This window comes from Phyllostomus discolor, chromosome 13 (assembly GCF_004126475.2).
Source record: "Phyllostomus discolor isolate MPI-MPIP mPhyDis1 chromosome 13, mPhyDis1.pri.v3, whole genome shotgun sequence".
NCBI lineage: Eukaryota > Metazoa > Chordata > Mammalia > Chiroptera > Phyllostomidae > Phyllostomus > Phyllostomus discolor.
Genome location: NC_040915.2, coordinates 52,086,340 through 52,109,465, shown reverse-complemented (window position 1 = coordinate 52,109,465; position 23,126 = coordinate 52,086,340). Strand labels below are relative to the sequence as shown.

Sequence of the window (23,126 nt, the reverse complement as noted above, 5' to 3'; positions counted from 1 at the left end):
TCATAAGAAAGAAAACTGAGCCTTTTTTGCAGTGGAATGAACTTCAGTCACTTGTTTATAACAGAGACGATTACAATGTTTTGAACAACTACTCAGTGAGTGAGGTTTAACTGAATAAATCAAGAAGTCAGTAAATGAGTTAACCCTTGTCAAGCCTTAGGGCTCATTCCCTTTCCGGGCATGATCAGACTCACCTGGCTCAGTGAGGCTGCCCTTGCAGGAGGGGGCGGTAGAACAGGGGAGATACGGAATCAGACATGAAACCCTGGCGCCCCTCGGTCCTGGCTGGGTCACCCCAGTGAGTCCTCTCGCCCCACCCCTGGGGAGTTCAGTTTCCTCCTCGGATACACTGGGCTCCTGATGCCCACCTCTCAGGCTGGTTGTGCAATGAGGTGCATTAAGTGCTTGTGCAGGGCCCAGTATACAGTCAGCGCTCAATGTGTGTTCCTTCCTCCCTGCCCCAGACAGAACTCTGGCGAGGATAAGATAGGGAAGGCACAGATGTCTGCTGGCTTTGTCTCTGGGGACCCGCAGTGCCCCCAGCGGCCTGGCAGGTACCGAGGAGTGAAGGAGGCTGTCCTGGGAAACCCCCACCTTCCACGAAGAAATTGCCTTCCCAGTCGCATTAATGTTACAGACCCGAAGAAAAGTTCTTTTTTAAAGGAAGATGCAGGATTCTGTGAATTTGTTGGTGTAATTTTACATTTCTATAAAACCCAAAGGGAAAAAATAACCCTGCAGAGCAGCTGGAGCTTAGAAAGATCAGTAGTGTTGCTATCGCTAGCAATATTAGATAGAACACATCATTGCATCCGACACAGTAAAAACAGTGCGAATGCCCATCCCCTGGTCATCACAGAGGGGGCCTTCCACACTGGGTACTTGACTGGGTTGTGCACAAGACCCTTGAAGGTGCTCCATAATTTTCAAGGTCAAGTTCAAATCCCTTGGTAGCATCTCTCTCTCTCTCTCACACACACACACACACACACACACAGCCTGCTCTAAGTCAAGCCACCAGGGTCTTTGCCTTTGCCTTGAAGTCTCCCCCGCCCCGTCTCCTCGGCCGGCCTCCTGCCCTTCCATCAGGGCCCTGACTCCCTGAGATGCACTGTCCCAGGACATGGCCCCTCGGCTATGTCCCCAGCCTCCCACCAGGCACTGACCACTCTAAATCATCACTGTGGATTTACTGCTTCATCTTGCCCACTAGACTATTAGTTCCGTGGGAGCAGGAATGAGGTAAAATGAATATGGCACCTACACTTAACCCTAGTATCAGAAAACGCATCCGCCCATAACAACGTGCAAGTAGCGACAGATCACCGGGTTAGGGATGCATCAGGGACTGGTGGGGACTGAGGCAAAGTGGAGAACACATCCACCCATTTATCCTGCCCCGCTGAGGTGGCAGCCATCTCTCAGGTCCTGCCAGGTAGTCTGAGTTTTCAAAGGAAGCTAGAAATCAAGGCCTGGAAGTGAAATTTCCCCAGTTCCTCAGTGTGGCAACCAGTTCTACCTGTTTGTCAGCCACAAAAGCTAGAAAACAGGTCGGTCCTTGGCTGGTCCCCGGCAACAACCTCTATTCCAGGAAGAAAAAGACTCAAGAACCAAAACAGCACACAGATGTGATTCCAAAATAGAGATTTGTTTATTAAGAATTATTTAGTTTCTGCATAAAAATCACCAATTGTTCCTCATTGGGTTTTTAACACACATCAGTTCTTTGGGGGTTCTCCTATCCACCCCCAACACTCTCAAAAATACAGCTCTTTTTAGCGCTGGCAAGGAGAGTTAAGGCAGCGAGGTGTTTCCTGGGGTCTCAGCATCCGGGGGGCTCGTGGTCCCCCCCGTGACAGAATACACAGGGCGGGCAGTTTCTCAGGTTGGAAGAGCTGTCTGTCCCTGAAGAAAACAACTATGCAGAAGAATGCCAATTCCGTCATCTCTGGTCAGCTGTTTGTGCCCGATAGCTCTGACGTGAAGTCCCCTTGGTCATAGCTATCAGAGGCTTGCTGGTTGTTTTCAGCTATAAAAACCTGTCTGGGAAAAGACAGGAAGAGCGGGGTCTAGGATGACATGGCTGTGAGGCCGGGCCGCGCAGCCGCGCAAGAACACTCACCAGTTTGCTAAAAAAAAAAAAAAAAAAAAAAAAAAAAATCCACAACAGGGGTCTTGTGTAATTTCAAATCAAACTCCTCGTGGTCCTTGAAATACCCAAGCATCATCGTACCAGATCCTCATGTTTAAAGTGAGGTGTATGGTCTGACAGGACTCCCCCAGACAGGCACCCCATGGTGGGGGGGGGGGTACCAAAAACCCTAGGACTTGACTCATTAGCAACATTAATTGATTTTTACCACACTGAAATGAAGGCGCAGCAGTCCGTGCTGCCGTGGAATTCAAAGGTGATTCGGAAGTAGGGTAGTTACTTATTGCTCCCTCAGGGTAGACACCCCAAAAATGACGTGTACCGAACCGAGGCCCTCCCCTGCAGACCCCAGCCAGGCTCCGGGCCACTCTGGGGGGCGCAGGCCGGGGGCGGCCCGCCTGCTGGATTCACAGTGATTCGGGTTTGCCTGTTTCTGCGAGCGGCGGCGTGCGGGGCGGCGGGTGGCCCGGGCGTGCCCGCCGCTGGGCACGCCTACACCTTGTAGTTGAGCTCGGCGTTCATCTTGGTGTACATCTCGTAGATGACGTCGATGGTGGCCGTGTAGTTGACCAGGAAGAGGCGGACCTTCTCCAGGCACTCCTCCTCCGTCACGTTCTGGCCCTTGGAGAGCGCCTTCAGGAAGTCGGACTTGTAGGGCGCCGCATACAGCGCTGCCTAGAGACGGGCGAGAGGAGAGAGAGCGGTGTTAGGGGGCCCGGCCCACCAGGCCAGGTGCGGGGGGTGGTCTGGGAGGGCCCGTGTCCCAGGGCCCTGCTGGACACGGGGCTGCGCTATCCGTGGCATTGGGAGGGGAAGGGAAAGGCAAAGGGTGATGTGTGTTCCTGTCTATACCCCCGTGAGGGACAGCAGGAAGGACTCACCAGCTGTGAGCCTTGAGCAAGTTACTCAGCCTCCCTGAGCCTCAGTTTCCTCATCTGTAAAATGGGGGTGATCATGGCACCCTTCTAACTGGGTGGCTCTTGTGAGGCTTAAGAAGGTTGTGCAAAGTGCTCAGCACAAAGCCCAGCACACAGTAGGTGCTCAGCACAGCACCAGGCACACAGGAGGTGCCCACCATGGGTGAGCCCCTCTCTGTCTGGGTTGGCCTGCTCTGCGATGGTAAACTGCTTCTCCAGAAAACCCACCTTCTGAGCAGGGGAGAGGGCCGCTCAACCTGTGACCACTTTTGTCCTCTAGGGGGTGACACTTGCCTAAATTTCAGGGCCTCCCTGCCACTTGACAAGTCCAGAGAAGCAGAAAATCAGAGAACTTCAGAGCCAGAGGGAAAAGATGCTGCGAGTGTGAAGGGGCGAGGAGCTGACGAATAACCACATTGTCGTCAGGAAAAGAGCAGCTTTAGTTTGGCACACAGTGTGAACCACGTGCCAAGCGTGTGACACGGATCAACTTGTTTCCTTTCACCAGGACCCTCTGAGGCGGGGCCTACGTTTCGCCCACTGAAAGAAAGACGAGGTCACTGAGGCTCAGGGCACAGAATCCCGGCTCCCGTCTTCTTCCCGGGTGACCTCGAGCAGGACAATCTCTCCGAGCCTCAGTCTCCTCATCTGTGAAATGGGGGTAAGGGAAGTACCCCTTCGTGGGGCACTGGGGAAGATTACACACCACGGGCCGGCCACACAGGACACACTGCCACTACTGAGGGGGCGGTTGCAAGGTCCTTGGGGCCGGGGGGAGGTTCCCAGGGGGATAGGCCCCACGTCCAGCCCTGCCAGGGCACACGGCCAAGAGGTGCCCATATTTCCCACCTGGTGACTGGCTCTCCTGCCCACGGCCTGTCCCGTGTGGAAAGAGGCTGCCCCATGAAACCCCAGGTGTTGTGGGAATGAGACTGGGCAGGCGGAGGGAGCTGCAGGAGGGGCAGCCACGACGGGCTGGGTGGGATACGGAGGCCGAGAGAGGCAGGGTGGCCAGTGATGTTGCGGGGCACCCGAGGGCCTCCGAACATCTCCCGGCTGGGCCTCCCGGCCTGCTGACCCTGGGGCCCTCAAGTTGCAAGGCTGGTGTCTGAGCCTGTTTCCAGGAACAGCAGACAGTGTCACCCTAACACAAGCCACCGAGAGCCCCGTGGACCAGTTTCCTTTCAGCAGATGTCCCCCTGGGCTCTGTACCCCCTCCCCCACTGCCCACAGTGAGGATCTAGGCTGAATCTGAGGGGCCAATCATGCCGGCCCACCATCCCCCTGAGGTCCTCAGAGTCCGGCCAGGGTTTCCGCCACGGCCTCCCGATCAGGCCCCCCAGGGCGAGGTGACTCAACAGAACACCATGGAAACCTAGCGTGGCCCCCTCCATGGCTGCCGAAGGGGCCGGGCACGTGCTTGTGGCAGGGCCCCTCAGTGCACCAGCCCCCCCATGGGGACAGGGGAGCCCTCCTGAGCCTGGGGGACAAATGCAGGCTCTGCGTGGCCACAGCTAAGGAGCGGCAGAGTGGGGAGCGGACCCCACCAGCTGGCGACCCTCTGGCCTGGGGACAGAGCGGGCCCCCCACCCCGGCTCACCTGGAAGATCTTCTGCACGATCCAGCCATGGTACTTCTTGAGCGCCATCTCGTAGGCCTTGGTGGCGTTGACGCGGATGAGGTTGGGGTGGTTCTCGTCCCGCTCGCCGTCACAGATGCTCTGGAGGAAGACCTGGATGAATCGGAGGCCCCTGCGGCCCGGAAAGAAGACAGAAGGCTCTTTAGGACACTGCCCACGGCTGCCTGTGGGCCGGCCAGCAGCCCCTGCGCATGGCAGGCCCCCACTCCTCTGAAACGGGGTGCCTACTGGGCACCAGGAACGCATACACACGGAGGGGGGTGGAATTCCCAGATTCCACCTTCACCCCTGGCTTCCATGCAATGTGACCGCGGGCTCAGCAGGGCACCGTCCAAGCTCCTTGTCTACACAAAGCCTGGTGGCGGCCACTAAACGCAGCCCCTCCTGGGGTGTAGGGTCCAGCCTGCCGGCTCAAGTCCTCAGACACGCAAGGTCTCTTCTGCCCTCCCGTCTCTGCCAGGCCTAGTCTGCCTGGGACCCTCCTGCTACGTCTTAGAGACTCTGCTCGGCCTCCCTCCTCCAGGAAGCCCTCCTGCACTCTCTGCTCCAGGCTCTGATACCCTGCTGTCAGGATCCACCCGCCAGCCTGACACCCTGCCCAGACGGCAATACCCTAGGGGGGTCTGCACCTCCTCTGCCGTGGCGCCCCGCTCGGCCTGCACCCCGAGCAGCACACAGCAGGCGCTCACTATGCGCTCCATTTGCTGGTGTCCGCCTGCACCTGCCCTCTTGCACCTGCCCTCCCCAGGGCCTGGCTCCACCCACACCCGAGGTGGACTCGAACAATCTAACTGATCGGAATGTTGCCCTCTGCTCTGCTCTGCTCCTCCCAGAGACCCGCACGCCTGTGACGGGGCGGCCCGGGGGCGTTCCGCCTTCCGGGTCTGTGGCTCTCCCTGCCTGACGAAGGGGGTAGCTTGATGGGGCAATCCTAAAACATGCCGTACAGGTGTGAGTGACAGGCTCCCTTCCCCGATGCCCACGCGGCCACACCCTCATTCTACCTAAGAAGTACGCATTGGGGGGATAGTCTGTGGTGGGGGCACAGACAGGGAGAGGCACCCCTCCCGGCTCCAGGCCCTGGAGAGAGAGAGGCGACGCTGGGACACCTGGGGGGCAGGGAACGGGTCCCGGGCTGCAGCGTTTGCACAGCTAAAGGAGAACTCTGTGGACGGTGGAGAGCGGCGTGAGTGAGCGAGAAAGGTGCCCGGCCTCTCGGAGCCTCGGGGGCCTCGTCTGCGAGGTGGGGACAACCACACGGGGATGCAAGTGTTTGCTGTCAGGACAGTACGTGTAGTGGCTACGAGCACTGTCAGCTCCGGGGTGAGGTCATCTGGGTGCAAATCCCTCACTGGGGACCCTGCCCCCAGCCCACGGGATGAACCCGTGCAAACTACACAGAGTTCCTTCTCCTCAAGATGTTGTACTTCTGTACCACGTTTGTGACATGACCGGCCCAGACCAGGTGTCCCCGGGCAGTATGCAACCTGCACGACTACACTTAGCCACGTGCCCCTGGGGCTGCCCCGTGACCTGGGCACGTGACTGGGCCTCCTCTGAGAGATGGGGGCCACACCACGCCTAAGTCACAGCACGTGAAATGCAATCAGGCTTACGAGGAACTCAGCACAACCCTGGCCAGGTAGTTCAGTGGGTCAGAACGCCAATCCAATACACCAGGGATGCAGGGTCAACCTCCCCCCCCCCCCCCAGGTCAGGGCACATACAAGAAGCAAACAACGAATGCGTAAATGAGTGGAACGACAGCCCTGGCTGGGGTGGCTCAGTGCACGGAGCATGCGAACCAAAAGGTCGTTAGTTTGAGTCCCGGTCAGCTGGGTTGCGGGCCAGGTCCCCAGTTAGGGGCGTGCAAGAGGCAACCAATTGATGTTTCCCTCCCTGTCTTTCTCCCTTCCTTCCTCTCTGTCTTAGAGTAAATAAATAAAGTCTTTTTTTAAAAAAAGCAGGGGAAAATTAAACAGAAAGATGTAACATTTTAAAAATAAATAAAAATATGTGGAACAACAAACTGACCGCTCTCTGAAACGTCAATTAAACAAACAAACAAAAAGCACCGAGCACAGGCCGAGGGGGCCTGCTCTGCCTCTGACCAGGCTGGGACAGGGGGCTGTCGCCAGCACGTGGGCCTCGGCCCCTGGGGTGCTTGTTCCCAGCCACCAACTAGCATCGGGCGAGAGGACCACCATATGGAAGGAATGAGGCGACCGTCCTCCCCACCAGAGCAGACCCGATGGGGTGGGGTGGGGCCTCCTCGGCAGCAGGGGCACCCCCCGGGACTGACAGCCACACACACCCCGCCACCCAGGCCCATCACCTTTTCAGCCACATCAGCGCCAGCGTGGCCCCCACTTTGGGCCACTCCGCCCCGTACATCTCCTTCTCCACCTCCAGGATGTTCTGCAGCGTCCGGAACTTGGTCGGGTCGGTGTCGTACACAGCTTTGATTTTCTGAAACAGAGCACACAGGGTTTCTGGTTGGATGGGGGGTGCCCACAGGCAAGCGGCCGGCACGCTGGGTGGAGGGGCACTCTGCCAGCGCCGAGAACGGCCACCAGGCTTGTCGGGAACGGTAACTGCCGGGACTGCGCACACGCACCAGCACCTGCCACGGGCTTCCTGGGCGCTGCTGTCCCCGATGCTCACGGCGGCCCTGACACTGCTCTGTCACCTTCCCCATCTGCAGCTGAGGGAACTGAGACTCAGCGGGGCAGCGCGGTGCCCAAGGTGACACAGCTGGTACCAGCCTGCCACCAGTATGGGAGCGGTTCCCGCCCAGGCTGGCGCCGGAGCCCCTGAGGTGGCGGCACCTCCGACAGCAGGCACCTGAAGTTCCGCTTGTGCGGACCAGTGCAAAGGCGCTCTTAGGGCTCAGAGACGTCCGGAAAGAAGGCGCCTGAGCGGAGCCGGGCAGTCTGGGTCTGAACCCCACCTATGCCGCTTCCTTGCTGTGCGACCTCAGCTGAGCCCTTCAGCCTCTCTGAGCTTCCTCAGCTGTAAAACGGGGACAACAACAGAGCCAGGCTCAAAGGCTGCAGTGCAGTCAAGTCGTGGGCCGGGCCCTAAGGGGGTCGCCACGGGGCGAGAGGCACAGATGCCGGGGGGCAGCACCGGGCACTCCCAGGACCGAGGAAGGGAAGGGCTGGGCCCGTGCACCATGGACTGAGAGTTCAGTTATTTGGGCGTGTGGGGGTGGATACAAGAACCAGTGGGCTCCTTCCAGGCCAACCCTCAGGCTGTGGTCCCAGTCGGGCTGTGGCTGGGTGGCAGGACCACATGCTGGGACCGACAGTCTCAAGCCCCGATTCCGGGGAGCTGGGGGCCAAGGCCGTCTCCCATGTCCCCTTCCCGTCCATCAGCCCAGGGGGCCTACGGCAGGGGGCAGGGTCTCGGTGACTCGGGGCAGGTTTAGATTCCTGATGGGGTGCCAGGGTCGCAGCTGCTGGGCCAAGTACGTACCGTGATGTTGCCACTTATGTCCGACTTGATGGGCGTGAACACCGGGGACCCCAGGCAGTCTGGGGAGAAAACAAGACGAGGCATTAGATTCCCAAAAAGGGCCACGGAGGCCTGTGGTCAGGAGTGGGGGGTGATCACCCGACGTGTTTCGGGAAAGGCGGAGCTGTGTATAGGTGTAAAAATGTCCCCGGGCGAGTATGCTTGGTGTGCTCGGCTCCCGGATTCCTGCGGCAGGACTTGTCAGAGCCTTTGCAGTGCGACTGGGATTCCCCGGGGAGCGGCTTACGCCTCTGTCCACAGCGCGCTCCGCACGAGCACAGAGCTGCCCCCCGGAACTCACCGCAACGGTGGAGACACTCTGTACCTGCCCCACGGGGTGCAGGGGCCGCGGAGCACTTGGAGCGTGGGGCGCGAGACGGAGGAACTGAACTTGTGACTTTACTGAACTCTCATTCGTTTAAACTTAAAGAGCCACAGGTGGCCAGTGGCTACCGCATTGGACCGCACAGCTGTGTCGTGTCTCGCAGAACTAATGGTCCGAAAAACCCATCTTGGCCAACAAGGCGGATCACTGCGAATTAGCCGGCTGGCCCAGAGGCGGACTGGGGAATCTCATGAGGTGTGAGAAGAGGAGCCAGATTTATTAAGGAGGAGCTTCGCAATCACCAGCATACAAGGAAGCAATGAGCTGATGGCCCCAAGGCTCCGAGGTCCTGAGACTCCGCATAAAAGCCTGAGAGAACACACCAGCAACAGCGTCCGTCACTTAGCAGAGCGTGAACTTGGCCTACACACCCACCCCATTCTGCATGCTCTGGCCATGTGGGCTTGGGGGGAATCCCTTCCCTCTCTGAGCATCAGCTGTCCCATCTGGCAAACGGGACAACAGAACCAATCACAGAGGTGCTACAAGGATGGTTTAAAACAATCCGCTCCTGGGACCATATTTTGTGCCTCTCTGCCATAGAAATGTTCTTAGTTGAAGGTATTTTTCATTTCTTTTTTTAAAAAAAAGTTTTATGATTTTTAGAGAGAGGGGGTAAGGTGGGGGGAGAGAGGGGAAGAAAGAAAGAGAATTTATTGTTCCACTTATTTATGTATTCATTGGTTGATTCTTCTTTTTTTTTTAATCCTAATCCAAGGACATTTTTTCATTGCTTTTAGAGAGAGAGGAAGGGAGAGAAACATCGACTGGTTGCCTCCCGTACGTGCCCAGACCGGGGACTGAACCTGCAACCCTCCGATTACGGAACACTGCTCCATCACTGGTCGGTTCTGGCACGTGTCCTGACCGGGGGGACAAACCCACAACCTCGGTTATCGGGACTGCACTCCGACCGACCGAGCCACCCCGCCAGCGCCTGGTCTTTATTCCTCGGCAGCTCACGGAACACCAGGGCACCCTGAAAAGGGGGAGGGTTTGAGTGAACGGAATGTGGGTCTAGGACCTGGCCGTGCCCGGAACTCTCGGCTCCACGTGAAATGTGGGCGGCTTGTCACCTGCCTCTGCTCCTTTGCGACCCACCAGGCTCACGGGGCCAGAGACGTCCCACGGGTCAGGGCTCCATGCTCAGGGCCCAGTGCGGAGGCGCCAAACGGGAACGGCCAGCCCTCTCCTGGGCCGCTGGGCGTGGGCTCCGCCCTCAGAGCCCAACCACAGGCGACCCCCTGCTCACCGTCGTCCTCCCCGCCGCGCCCAGAGCCCAGGGGACGCAGATGCCAGCACGGGTCCCAAACCCACAGGAGGGAACACCAGAGCCCACTTTCCCTTGCCCACAGCCCAGCCAGGGGCCCCGGTGTGCAGGAATGGAGGGTGGAAGGGCATCTACAGGCTGAATTCCATCCAAGGTGACCCAGCACACCTGGCCAGCCATCTGGAAGATTCCCATCACGGCTATGAAAAGTATATTGGAGAAACAGCATCAGGCATTATAAATGAAATACCCCATAACTGAACACAAAGAAGGCGGGTTAGGGACAGCCTGGGTTGGACTCCCGGCCTGGCCACTCCCCAGCTGAGCAAGTCTCCTTGCCTGTGTGCCTCAGCTTCCCCAGGTGGCAAAGGGGCGGCAACAGTACTTATTTCACAGGCTTGGACAAACTAAAAATTGTGCTGAATTCATTTAGCAGAGCGCCCAGGTGTGCACACTCAACAAATGGACTTCGGTCACTTTGGTGACTTCCTATTATGACTAGGCTCAGGCCCCGTGGTCCAGCAAATGTCACCCAGGTGTCACCAGGCTGTGCATGGGGCTCCCAGGTCCCCCAGTTTCCACCAGGTGGGAACACACTCAGCCTGCAGCCCCCGACACACCTCTGCTCTCCTTCCTGAGGCCCCCCGTCGGGACCAGGGCTCCGGGTGCAGAATCCTCTGCAGTGGGCTCTCTCCTCTCTGAGACGGGGAGCAAATCTCCATGAGGCCACGCTGGAGCCTCCCCCTGGGGTGGCCACGAGGAGCTGCCCCGAGGTGCTGGGGCATTGGACCCCGGGTGCTCTGGCCCCAGCGGGCTGTGTCCCCAGGGGCTGCTGACTGTACAGGGCTCACCCAGCGGGACACCTGTGGCACGAGTGAGTGGGTGAATGGACTGTGCGGAACGTGGCTCTGGAGGCGCACTCCCTGCCAGGCAGTCACTCGGTCCACTTTCGCACGGTCCAGACTGGCCCGACGCGCTGCTCCTGACCACCCGCTAATCAGGACAGCAGAGGCTACAGGAAGGGGCTTGGGCCTCGGTGCCCCTGTGTGAGGGAGACCACCCACCCGTAGGGCTCCGGGGGCTGCCGTGAGGAGGGGGTGTCCTACACATAGTGCGGGTGCTCAGAGCTCTGGCCGTGATGATTGCCGTTCCCCTCCCGGCTGAGTTTCCAGCGCAGCCCCGCAGCGGAGAGGGTGCGGGGCCAGGGCTGGGGAGCAGCCCGCCATCTACTGTGCATGCGGTTTCTTAGCTCTTCCCAGTGACTGGGTCAGTCAGCGCAGGTCCGTCTGCGTCTCAGCAGTCAGTCTGAGATGCAGAAAAACGCTGCCTGGCTTTCCCGGCTCTGAAAACAGCTCTTCCGCAGTTCTGAGCGGCCGTGCCCTGGTGGCGGGGAGAAAGGCTTTTTGTTTTTGTTTTCCTGACAGTGCACTACACGGGTCACGAGGCCACTGTGGTCAGCAGGAGCTGGCCGGCCGGACGGCAGCTGTATTATGTGTTGTGGCCACCATGCAGGGACAGAGCTCCTGCTCAACTGTGGGGCGGGGGTGTGGGGACAGACGCGTACTTCTGGGGCTGGGAGTGGAGCAGAAGCAGAGAGGGGTAAGGGGGGTGGGAGGACCCCAGAATCCACCTCTCTGCTGAGTCCAGAGGTCGCCAGCAGGAAAGGCACCCCTCTGCACTCACAAGCACACACCCTGAAGTCAGAGCGGGAGCAGCTGCAAACGGGCCACTCGATTAGGGGAGAAGCCACGGGCTGCTCCCGAGTCGGCCGGGCCTGAGTTCGAATCTCAGCTCCGAAGTGACTCTGGACAAGGGACTTATCGGCACTGGGCTCAGGTCCCCTGCTCCCCCCGGCCCAGGGTGGGGCTGTGCAAAGGGGAGGGGTTCTGAGTGCAGTTGGGCCGACGCCTGTTTCAGCCTGACCCACGGAAGGTTCTGGACTCCCATGTGTCTTTGGTGCAGCCCAAGGCCACCGAGCCCAGAAAAGTCAAGTGACTTGCCCAGGGCCACAGAGCCAGAGCCAGGCACACAGACCTCGCCAAGTCTGGTTCCGCTGCTCCCTCGCCTTCCTTTCGAGAATGTTGCCACCTGTTTGGGCAAATTCCATAAAAACAGGGAAAAGCAGAAGACGATTTTAATCCCTGAACCCACGGTGGCCTTTCTGATGGTTTAAACTCAAGCTGGGCCCTGCTCCGGACAGAGCGTGACACATCTCTAGCCGAGCACCCAGCGCCCCTTTCCCGCAGAGCACGGCCTGCCCCACCCCACCCCGATATTGCTTTTCCCGTTTGACCAGTTTTACAGTTTCCCCAAACCTGTCTCTTTTATTGCCAGCAAAACAGGCTCTTTAAAACGCCACCCAGAACACGCCGGGAGGGAGGGAGGGAGGGGGCTGGGGCTGGGACGGTTTTCTAGCTCCTCATCTCGCCTCCAGGAAGGTCTTGCAAAAACAGACAAAGTAAAAACAGAAAACAAAAGAAAAATCAGATACGATTCTACCATCTACGAGGCTCTAATAGGCACAGATTCTAAATACGGCTAAGCCTTGGTCGTCTGGAATGGGTGGCAAACAGCCCCTTCTGTTTAGTACAGGTTTTTCCAAGCCCGCTCCTCAGCCCAGGAGGCACAAGAAAAAGATCAATAAACCTGATTACAAACCCCAGAAACCTTCTATCTGGAGAAGTCCCGTCACCAATCAAAGCCAAACAACAAACTGATAGGGTGAGGGGTTGTAAAGAGCTCAAAAATCAGTAAGGAAAAAACAACCCTCTAGAAAAATGGGCAATCCACAGAAGAAATGAAGACACTTAACCTCAATACTGGAAAGAAAATTAAATTAAGACACATATTTTCCATCTACCAAATTTTATGAATGCGCCAGCCTTCTCCAGTAGAACCATTCTGGAGAGAACTCATCACAGCAGAGCAAAAATGCCCCTGCTTTCTCGTACAGCAGGCCATTTGCGGTTTTCTAAACCGGGCCGTCATCAAAAATAGGAATTATGATAAAGAGGTGACCCAGCGAGGTCACAGGCTGCCCTCAACCCTTCACTAAGTGGCTGTACATGGCATATCTTCGGGTTTTTAGGAAAGCTTTGTGAAAAAAGGCCCTTGACAGCTGACGGTCACCTCCCCTTGCTGGGTTTCTGCTGCATACTTGGAAGTTGGAAAACAAAGGCCCACCTGCGTCAGCGTCACCTGCGGAGTAAGAGGAGGCAGGTACGAGCGAGCATTCCGTGCACGACCTCTGGGACAATTCGGGCTGGTGGAGGGACACCTAGGACTTCCTGCCTGGATCTCTGCCACAGTTCAGGTGGCCCAGAGAACAGCACCCTGCCCCTGATGCCAGCAGCCACCACGCGCCACCCAGAACCGCTCACTTCCCCTTTTTCTGGCTTCGGCGTAGTTGGGAAGCCCCGGGCGGGTACGCCAGGAGCCAGGCCACAGCGCACGTCCGGAAACTCTGTGTGAGTCGCCCCTCAGCACCTGCCCCTTCAGATGGCCACCTCTGACGACAGGGGATGCTCCTGACACTGGGCAGCTAACTAGGTGACCGAATCGCCCACCCTCTCATCTTATCTCAGGGGCACTTTTCATTCTAGAACAAGAAGCGTTCTATTTTTAAGGTGCACAGCCTCACTTTCAGCCTGTGTGATTCGGGATGGGAACACCTAAACCAACCCTAAGTGCTTATCTCAGAAAGGAAGGCTGGGCGGCCCGCGTCACACACCAGGAGCCTGGTTGGGGGAGGCTCCACTTCAAATTCAACGCCCCCCCCCCCCCCCCGCAATAGCTGGGTAATAAGGTTCCATTATTAAACGCATGGGGGCAGGTTACCTTTACAGTCCTGGGTTACGAGTTCATAATGGGAGGCACTCGAATTACCGCTGATGGCGATGAATCATTTATTAATCGGCGGGCACGTGGGGGAGCCGTGTGCGTGCATGTGCATCGCGGCTCAGTTTGCGAAAAGGCCTGCTTTGAAGGATGAGAGCCCTGAGGATGCCCGCCTTCCTCAGCTCAACCCCCCTCTAAAGTCTCCCGTCTAAAGGGGAAAGAAGGTCCACAAAACAATCCAAAGTGTGGCTTTTAAAAATCACCCCCGAGACACACCGACTCTCTCTGTCCAAAAGCAGCCTTGGGTCGGGAATGCAACGGGGCAGTGATTTCTCTTACTTGTTGTGGCCTGGGAGAAACCAATCTCGCTGCAGCCCAGCTTCTTCATCTGTAAACAGAGGCTAGAAATGCCCCCCCCATAGGGCTGCTGTGAGAATGGGGTGAGCTTGTATAATTAAAGGGCAAAGCAGTGTCTGGTGCCTAGTCAATGCTCGATAAAATAGAAGGTATTCTTCATGCTTATCACTATTATTACATCATCATTTTCATCTTTTTCAATAAGCAAAACTTTTTCTTTAGAAAGGAAATCTACGAAAGAATGATCCAGGGGTTAAGAAATCAAAGGGAAGAGAGGACGGCAGCCCTGGCTGGTGTGGCTCAGTGGATTGAGCACGGGCCTGTGCACCAAAGGGTAGCAGGTTCAATTCCCAGTCCAGGCACAGAGCCAGGTCCCTAGTAGGGGGGCACGTGAGAGGCAACCGCACACTGGTGTTTCTCTGCCTCTCTCTCTCCTTCTTTTCCCCTCTCTCTAAAAATAAACAAATTAAATATCAAAAAAGAGAAAGAGAGGATGGGAAGGAAGAGAGGTAGGGAGAGAAAATGGTATGAACGGACTGACTGACATGAGTAAAATCAGCAGCAATCCTCCTGTCATAAAATAACGACCTCAAATGTGTCCCAGGCTATCAAAAAAAAAAATCTCAGAAGGGTGTGGAGCAAGAAACTTGGAGAAACAGCAATGCAGATAATGAATTATTTCTCAACAGGAAGAAGCATGAGTTGGCTGCGTAACCACAGGGTAGAAAGCAGGTTTTTATAGGACCCTGGAGAGGACTAATCTGCTTTAATGACTTTTAAAAGCTTGGATACAGTTAACACTAAAAACAAAACAAAAAAAACCCCCTGATACGAGTAACACTGGAAGAATGTAACAGAAGGAGTTAACATCCACCCACCCAGGCCCTTTTTTAAACTGAAACACTGAAACCCAGACTGGAGTCCGACTTGTCCATCCTAATAAGCAACTTGAAATACGCGCATGTCAAACCAGATGGCCCCTCCCACCATTTCCGCTCCCGCTTTCCTCTCTCGGAAGAAGGCTTCCAACATCTCCGGGGTGTGCTGGCCTCCCTAGCTGCAGCGTCACTTTCTGGCTGCGTGACCCGGTCAAATCCCTTCACCACTCTGAACCTCGGTTTCTTCTTCTACAGGATGGTGCCAATTCCTTCTAATTCATAAGATCTTTATAAGGATTGGAAATGTGATATCAGCTGGCTCGATGCTTGACACGTGGGAACCACTCAAAACAGGAGATCAGCAGGCTATGACAGGGGCCGTGTGTATTTTGCAAAGCCCTTTGTCACGTGTTCTTTCCCTTCCCTTCTAGTTCAGCACTGGCTGGGGCTCTGCCAGGGGCTCTGCTCTGCCAGGGGCACTGCTGCGCCCTGACTTCTGCCTCTAAGGGATTCACACGGGGGGCACTGCACCTCTAAGCAGCCCTGTGCAGTGGACGCCACGTGGTCGAGGAATGGAGGGAGGCAAGTGGCCAGATGAGCTAGCAAGAGACAGAGCGGGCGCTTGGGTCTTTCCCCTCCTGCACGTCCATCTGTTCCCTCCAGGAGTGGAGGCCAGACCTCAGCCCCTGACCTCAGGACCAGGCGTTTCTCAACACAGAGGATCAAGAGGATCCAATGCCTGTCACTGGGGACAGGGCGGGCAGGTGCCATCCGTCTGCACTCTGGCGCTGACCTTCGGACGTTGAAAGTGAGGACACCTAAGCTGGCTGCAGACTTCAGCAGCCCGGCTGGCAGCTGGCCTTTAAGACCCAGACTTCCAACTTCTTGGGGGACCCTTCTTTCCCAAGGGCTTGTGTGGCAGGAGGGAAAGTTTCTATCGGCCTGAGACCATGAGACCTCCCCCACCAGCCCTCCTGGGAGGCCCAGTTTCCCCAGCTCACAGAAGGCTCAGACAAGGGCAAAACTCGGACGGGACACACAGCTTCGGTGCCACAGAACCAGGACTCCGGCTCAGCCGGGCTCAGCTTCATGCCCACGCCCATGATTTCCTCCGCTCATCTCTGGTGTTCCGAGCATGGACTGCAGTGGACCACGGACCCAGGTTCAAAGTGACTTCTCCCCGTGGAGACATGCAAACAGACGGCTCATGGGCTGTTACACAGCAGGACAGCCCTCTCATCAGCTGTCCCTCAGATCTTGCTCAGGCCAGAGGAGATCGTGAGTGTGACGCACCCATGTGGCGTCTGACACACAGTAGGTGCTCCTAAAGGCTAATCCTCATTCACTACTTGCAAACGGACCTCCCGCTGATGACGGGAGTCTGCAGGCAGTTTCCAAATCACAGAATCCACTGCAGAAAGTGTGTATGTGGCTTCTTGGCCCCACAGGACACTGCTTCTTCCTCCTAGAAGTGGCCCTCCCAGGCACACAGTCCATACCCTGCTCCTCTGGACGCCAGCTCTCAACACGCACCCAACCAAAACGGTGCCTGGCCTGCTAAGGAAAGAGGGGTAATACAGGCTCTTGTTTCTCTTTCTTAGGATACTCCACACAAAATACAGAATAAGCACGTGTTGGTGTAAACCTAAAAGCCAAAACACTGCCCAGATGCAACCGGCGGCCCCGCGCCCTGGAAGGTGCTTGTTGCAGCAGGGAAGCTGCTGCTCCCGAGGACGGGAGCTTCTCACTCACAGGCCACGGGGTGCGGCTGGGGCTGGCCCCAGGTGGTTCATGCAGGTGTCCCAATTAGAGGAAAACCTGGCCTGCTGGGGGAGGGGGGAACCACCCTTCAACCCACGGATGACTTCCACACCCCAGTCGTTCACATTTGCATTCAAATAAGCAGGAGGTGTGGGCCCAGCCTGGCTGGCCAATCATGAAGCACACGCCTCAGAGGAAACCTGCACATCTGGTCTGGGGATCCCAGCAGGGTGCACAGGCGCCATGGTGCCCACACGCGCCTCCGGGGGCCCAGCAGGCTGGCTCCACTGGGGGTCTCCTCCTCCCTAGGAGTCGGGCAGCAGGCAGGCTCGGGGGCAAAAGCACCCCTCAGGAGTCCAGAGGCCTGAGTCCTCGTCTGGCTCTGTGGTCACGTGCTGGCTGTGTGACCCTGGGTGAATGAGTCACCTAAACTCTGTGGGCTCTGTTTCTTTAAAAATATATATATTTATTTATTTATTTTTAGAGAGAAGGGAAGGGAGGGAAACATCAATGTGTGGTTGCCTCTCGTGCGCCCCCTACTGGGGATCTGGCCTGCAACCCAGACATGTGTCCTGCCTGGGAATGGAACCGGCAACCTTTCGGTTTGCAGGCCAGCGCTCAATCCACTGAGCTACACCAGCCAGGGCTGGGCTCTGTTTCTTGGTTGTAAAGCAAGGAGACAATTCCGTGCTTCTGGGTTGCTGTTGGTGGCCCCAAAATAGAGCAAGCACTGAACCAAAGTGATGGAAAACCACTCCTGTGGGGGTTATTCTAGGACTGTCAGAGGCCTGTCAGGCCCAATTCGATGCACACCCATTTATTTGAGCTCAGAGACCCCTGGAATCCCAATCTCAGGAACTGAGAGGTAAAGAATGTTACCTGCAGCCCCTGCATCTTTGGTCTCTCTGTAAACAGTGACAGCAAACAGGTGTCATCTCATGCGACTCTAACTGACCCCGATTGGTTGTGCTGAGACACCGAGGCCATGCCTAGACTCAAAGGGGAGGCAGTATCATGATTGATTAATAATGTCTGCCACAGGGGCAGGCTATGAATTATGCACTGTAATTCAGAAAGAAAAAGCAAAACACTTTTAGAAAGAACTCAGAAAACATGGGAATGGAACGCACAGCATTCGCTCGCAAACCGGCACTGAAACAACCCCCAGTCTCAGAATGCGGTGGGTTCCGTGGGAGTCGGGGAAGACTGTCTAGATGAGGTGACCGCTCAGCTGACTCCTTCAGGACGAGGTGAGCCCAGCCAGGGAAAAGGAAGGCAGCGGGCCGGAGAGACGTGGCGCACCAGGTAGAGAGATGGACGCGGGCAAGGCTCCAGACGCAAGTGACGGCCTGGTACCTTTTTGCGGAGCAGCACAGAGGCAGCAACACAGACTTTCAGGTGGGGTACTAGGGAGCCACAGAGGCTCCTAGGCAGGGAGTGACGAGACAAAATGACATCTAAGTCTTTCCTTCCCGCTCCCTCTGCCCTCCAATCGTCGATGCTCCAGCACAGCTGGAAAACTGACCTAAAAGATGAGGAGCAGGCCTCGCAGAAGTCAGCCGCAAGCTGATCGGTCCGAGATGAGATCCGGTTACGGGGTCAAGGTGGAGAAAGAAGATAAACAAAGAGCTGGCCTCTAAGCGGACCGAGGAAAACCCGCACGACTCCAGCAACTCAGGCCGGAGACACGGAGGAAGGGCGAGCCCAAGATGGGGGCGCCCAAATGATCGGTAACCATCCAGCCCAGCCAACGCTACCACAAACCAGCCCAACGAAGCTCTAAGAAATGTGCTTGCTCCAGCGATTTCACTTCTAGAAATGAGAAATAGCAAAAGAAGCGTGCAAAGAAATAAACATAAGGATGTTCGCTGTAGTGTTGTTTACTAGACGGAAAAGGAGAGAGAGAGGAGCAGTGTGAATGTCCCACAGCGGGGGACTGGGTACATGGGTCACGGCCACCGTCCAAGAGTGGGATTCGGAACCGCTCTGGAGAAGATGACGACACGGGAAGATGACTGAGCTGTACCGTTAGGTGGAAAAAGCAGTGTGTACACTCTCCCTCAGAGACCGAGAAAAACGCATCTGGAAAGAAAATGCTCTAAAACACCAGCAGAGGTTTTCTCTTTAAAAAGCCCCATCTCGCCCAGACCAGCGTGGCTCAGTTGGATGGGTGTCGTCCTGCAAAGCAAAAAGTTGCTGGTTTGATTCCCGGTCGGGGACACGGCCTGGGTTGCAGGTTCAGAGCCCCGTTGGCATGCATGTGAATGGCAACTGATCGATGTTTCTCTCTCTTTCTCCATCCCTTCCCCTCTCTCTAAAAATAGAAAAATAAAATCTTTAAAGAAAAAAACAAAGCCCTACCTCCAAAGGCTGTGAGAGGATTAAGTGAACTGACCTACTTAGAACACTCAGTACATAATAGGTGCTCAGCAAATGGCAGGGAGATTCCTATTTGTCACTTCTTCCCATCAATTTTCCTTCAAGAAACAGATATGCCATGCAAAATTAAGTACTTCCTTAAAACTCAGCTTTCAGCCCATTTCCCTATTTATGTCGAGAGCAGTGGTTCTCACCCAGGGGTGATTTTGTCTCCTCACAGATACTTTTGGTTGCCCCACCCTGGGGAGAAGAGGTACTACTGGCATCTGGTAGATAGAGGCCAGAGATGCTACTAAACATCTTACAAAGCACAGGCCGGCCCCACCACGGAGAATGATCCAGCCCCAAATGCCAGCAGCGCCACAGCACGGAAACGGTGACAGGGAGGGAACTGTCGCTTCCCTGCCTCTCAGACATCTTGCACCCAGTCTCCCAGAGCTCCTCCATTCAAGACACACCCACCACCCAGCTCACCCAGGTGACCAGACACTCCTAAGATCTTTCTAGACAAAGCCCCTATGTTGGAGCTGATGGCGGATCTCACTTCCGAGTCCCCCCCACCCCCGCCCCGAGTCCCAGGGATGCTCTCATCCTCTTAAAACTTAAACCCTCAGGAGAAACTCTCCCCCCAGAAGAGCATAATGGTTCAAAATGGACTGTCACATTTTTTTTAGAGTGCTAAGTATTACCCTCTGTGGGCCAACCCACTGAGGCTTCTGTGTAAAAGGCGCCTTCTATCAACAGATGTGACAGCCCACAGCACGTGACTCGCAGCAAAGACAAGGGTCCTTTGAGATCAGGGAAAGGGGGAGGGGATGCTCTTCAGCCCTGGCCCAAGATCACCGCTGGCTCCAGCTGCCACCATCCCCTTTCCCCTAAAACCAGCCAGATAATTTTATCAAATGAAGACACACCCCCACCCCCACCACCACGCTTAACTGATGGGTGACCCTGCAGAAGGTAAGGGAAGAAGAGGCCACAGAGCTTAACTCAAGGCCTACCCACCTTGGCACTGCTAACATTTGGGGCTGCATCGATTCTCTGTGGTGGGACTGCCCAAGGCATTGTAGGATGCTTTGCACCGTCCCTGGACTATACCCACTAAATGCCAGTAGCATCCCATTGCGTCCTTACCCCCTGCCCTCGGCTGAGAACCACTATCTTAAACCGGTTCCGGATCCTCATCTAGGGTAAGCTGGCTGTCCTGCAAATGTTCATGGAACCAAAGAGGGGGAAGCCGACACAGAAATGAACAACTTCTTAAGGCTACAGCCAGTCAGCTCCCAAACCCTTGGCTGGAGATTCAGTGTTATCGCAACACTGTGATACCAGCAGTGAGAATGGTTCATACACTTAACAAGTACCAACTGAGCACCTACTACGTGCCAGGCACTGTTCTGGCCCTGAGAACGCAACAATGGACAAAAATGAATGAGATCTTGTTCTCAGATTGCCTACACAGGTCTGAGAATCGTATGAACCAGCAATTACACTCATTCAAACATTGACTAATCATCTATATGAAGGAACTAGATCTGGATCCAGGAACTTAAATAACAACACCCCCCACCAGCCCCAGCTAAGATCTACTCGGCATTAAGGCCGCACACCTTTAGACACAGCACTCCATTGACTCCTTGCAGCTAGTCCTGCAGATGAGCATCCCCATTTCACAGATGGGGACGCTGAGGCCCAAGAGGTGGAGGACAGGACTCCAGGTAACCAAAACCACAGTCAGCCCTGGTCACCCACTAGGGATAAAGTGAGTGACTGCCCTAAGGGCCAAATCCCTTCAGTCCAAGTCAGTGCTAGGGTTCTGTCCATCTGTGTGTTTCAGCTGGACTCTGCCCTGGGGACTGGTATCATGCTGCAAGGCCACCAAATGAACCCACAGGGCAGGACACAGGGCAAGCCCATATGGAAGAGGAGAAAGCAGAGGCTCAGGTTGCATCCTGTACCCAGGATCCAAAAGGCAAAGGGCAGGGGCAGATGGTACTGTCTTCTATTTCCCATTTTCCATCCAGGGCCTGGGCTGGGCTGAGGGAATGCAGGAAGGAGGGTCTGAAACTGGCTCAAGGAGCACCTTCCCGCAGCCCTTAGACCTTCCTGGGAATGACATATGGGGGGGGGGGGGAGCCTTCTTTTACAGTCCAAGCCAAGTACCCTGTGTCTGGCATCACCCCACAAAGCAGCCCCCACCCCCAGTCCTAACCTCTGTTCTACATGGAGGAAGAACTTTAGGGAGTTCCCTCTAGGAAGAGACCCTCGAGTTTTGTGACTCATTTCCAAAACTCCCTTCTCACGCTGCCCGGCTTCCTGCCCTTGGGGTGCGTGTATGTGTATGTGTGTGTGTGTGTGGAGGGGTCTTTGGTGTGCAATGGGGAGCATTCTGAGGAAAGAAGAGCTCACAGGTCCTCTGCGGGAGAGACTGGGAGAATTTAAGGAAAGGAAAGCGTTAGGAGGGGGAGGATTCATTTTAAAGGGAGGGAGTTGAGAGCCATCCTTAAAGGAAGGGAATGACGAGGCGAGGGATAAAGGGACTTGGGGGAGAAGCGGTGGGGGGCGATGCGGGGCTGGAGGACTGCAGACCTGGCAGCCCCTGGAAGTCACCTGATGGACATGGTGGAATGTGAGGGGTTTGGGGAGACGGAGGATTGGGATGTCTGGGAAGCGATGGAGGATGTGACCAATTGAGGAGGGAGGATTTTTGAGCAATCCAGAATAAGAAGAATTTGGGGGTGCTTGGAGGAAAAAAGGGGGTCTGGGGTGCCGGGGAAATAGGATTTGAGAAGTTCAGGGCAGGGATGATTCAGGGATGATTCGGGGATGCTCGGGAGCAGGAGAGTGCGGGCGCCTCTGGAAGCGCTCCGGGGCAGGGCTGCGACCGGCTCCCCCCATTCACCCCGGCTCACCGAAGAAGGGCGGCAGGTGGGACACCGCCTCGAGGAAGGGCCCGGTCTCGATCTGCTTGTCCGCGGGCAGCGGCTTCAGCAGGTGCTCGGCCAGCAGCGCCATTTCGGGGTCGAGGCCCGCGGTGATGCCCCAGCCGGCGCCGCGGGCGTCCACGCCGCCCCCCCGGCCGCCGCCGTCAGCGCCGGGGCCGTCACTGGCCGGGCCGTCACTGCTGCCGGCCGCAGACTCCGGGGACGCCAGCGTCGCCACTTCCGCTTGCGCCGTGCCCGCGTAGCCGAGCGCTCAGCGCCGCCCGCCGGCGGAGCGTCTAAGGGGCCCGCCGCCTCGCCCGCCCCGCCCGGCCGTGCCCAATCCTCGCCAGCCGTCGTGCCAGCCTGCCCAATCCGTGCCCATCGCCGCGGATCTACGCATTCCCATTGGTCGGGGGGCGGGACTGGTTCGTCCGGGCGCGGAACGCGCGAACTGGTGATTGATTCCAGCTGCGCCCAGGTGAGCCTCTCCCAGGTGCGTTTCCTGCCGCCCCCGGCGAGGTCTCCCCAGCGGGGGGTGGGCAGGCCTGGGCCGGGTCCTCCCCTGGTGGGGGCGTGGAGCTGCTCAGGTCCTAACTCACAACCCACACACCAGCCCAGGGCACAGCCCCACCCAGCCAGCGCCCCTTTGGACGTCTGTTTACTCCAACAGCCCCAGGTGACCTGCCGGACAGTGATCAGGTCACAGTTCTTTTTAGCTACAACCAGCGGGGAACCTTGATTCTTCTGCGTCAAGGATCACCCATTGCTCAAGTCACAGGCCAACGCAGCCATGCCTGACTGGGACTCCTGTTTCCTGAAATCTGGGGTCCAGTCTGGTCCCAACAGCCCAGTTTACAGTCCAACTCTACCACCCGCGACAGGGCGCCTGCTTCCCCAAACCTGACCTCACCCCAACCTCCCAGGATACTTGGAGTACAATTCACCTCAGCCACCTCCCACCTAGATGCTTGTGTCCTAAAACCCAACACCCACCCTCTCTAAAAATCTAGCACAAGGTGATTGAGGGCCTCTCATCCATTCCAGAATAGATACTCGTTGCGACAGCGCTTCAGGCCATGCTCTGGGCTGGGTGGGCATTGGCCATAAAGTG

General features: G+C 56.6%; 1 protein-coding gene across 1 annotated transcript; it reads right to left on the bottom strand.

The window, feature by feature from the left end:
• Nucleotides 1-1,629: 1,629 nt before the first annotated feature.
• LOC114509386 (glycolipid transfer protein) lies at nt 1,630-22,256 on the bottom strand. Its single transcript, XM_028527740.2, has 5 exons — nt 22,004-22,256; nt 8,186-8,244; nt 7,044-7,177; nt 4,670-4,820; nt 1,630-2,827 (listed from the first exon to the last, which is right to left on the bottom strand). Exons 1-5 carry the CDS (start codon nt 22,104-22,106, stop codon nt 2,645-2,647), a joined length of 630 nt encoding a protein of 209 aa, XP_028383541.1. The 5' UTR covers nt 22,107-22,256; the 3' UTR covers nt 1,630-2,644.
• Between the last annotated feature and the right edge of the window lie 870 nt (nt 22,257-23,126).

What these genes read in the sequence shown, in the direction of transcription:
- LOC114509386 (XM_028527740.2), bottom strand. Translation starts at nt 22,106, where the DNA reads ATGGCGCTGCTGGCCGAGCACCTGCTGAAGCCGCTGCCCGCGGACAAG. An exon ending in ACATAAGTGGCAACATCACG is followed by an intron (nt 7,178 to 8,185) that starts GTACGTACTTGG and finishes GCTCTGTTTCAG; the next exon opens with AAAATCAAAGCTGTGTACGA. An exon ending in GCGCTGATGTGGCTGAAAAG is followed by an intron (nt 4,821 to 7,043) that starts GTGATGGGCCTG and finishes TCCGGGCCGCAG; the next exon opens with GGGCCTCCGATTCATCCAGG.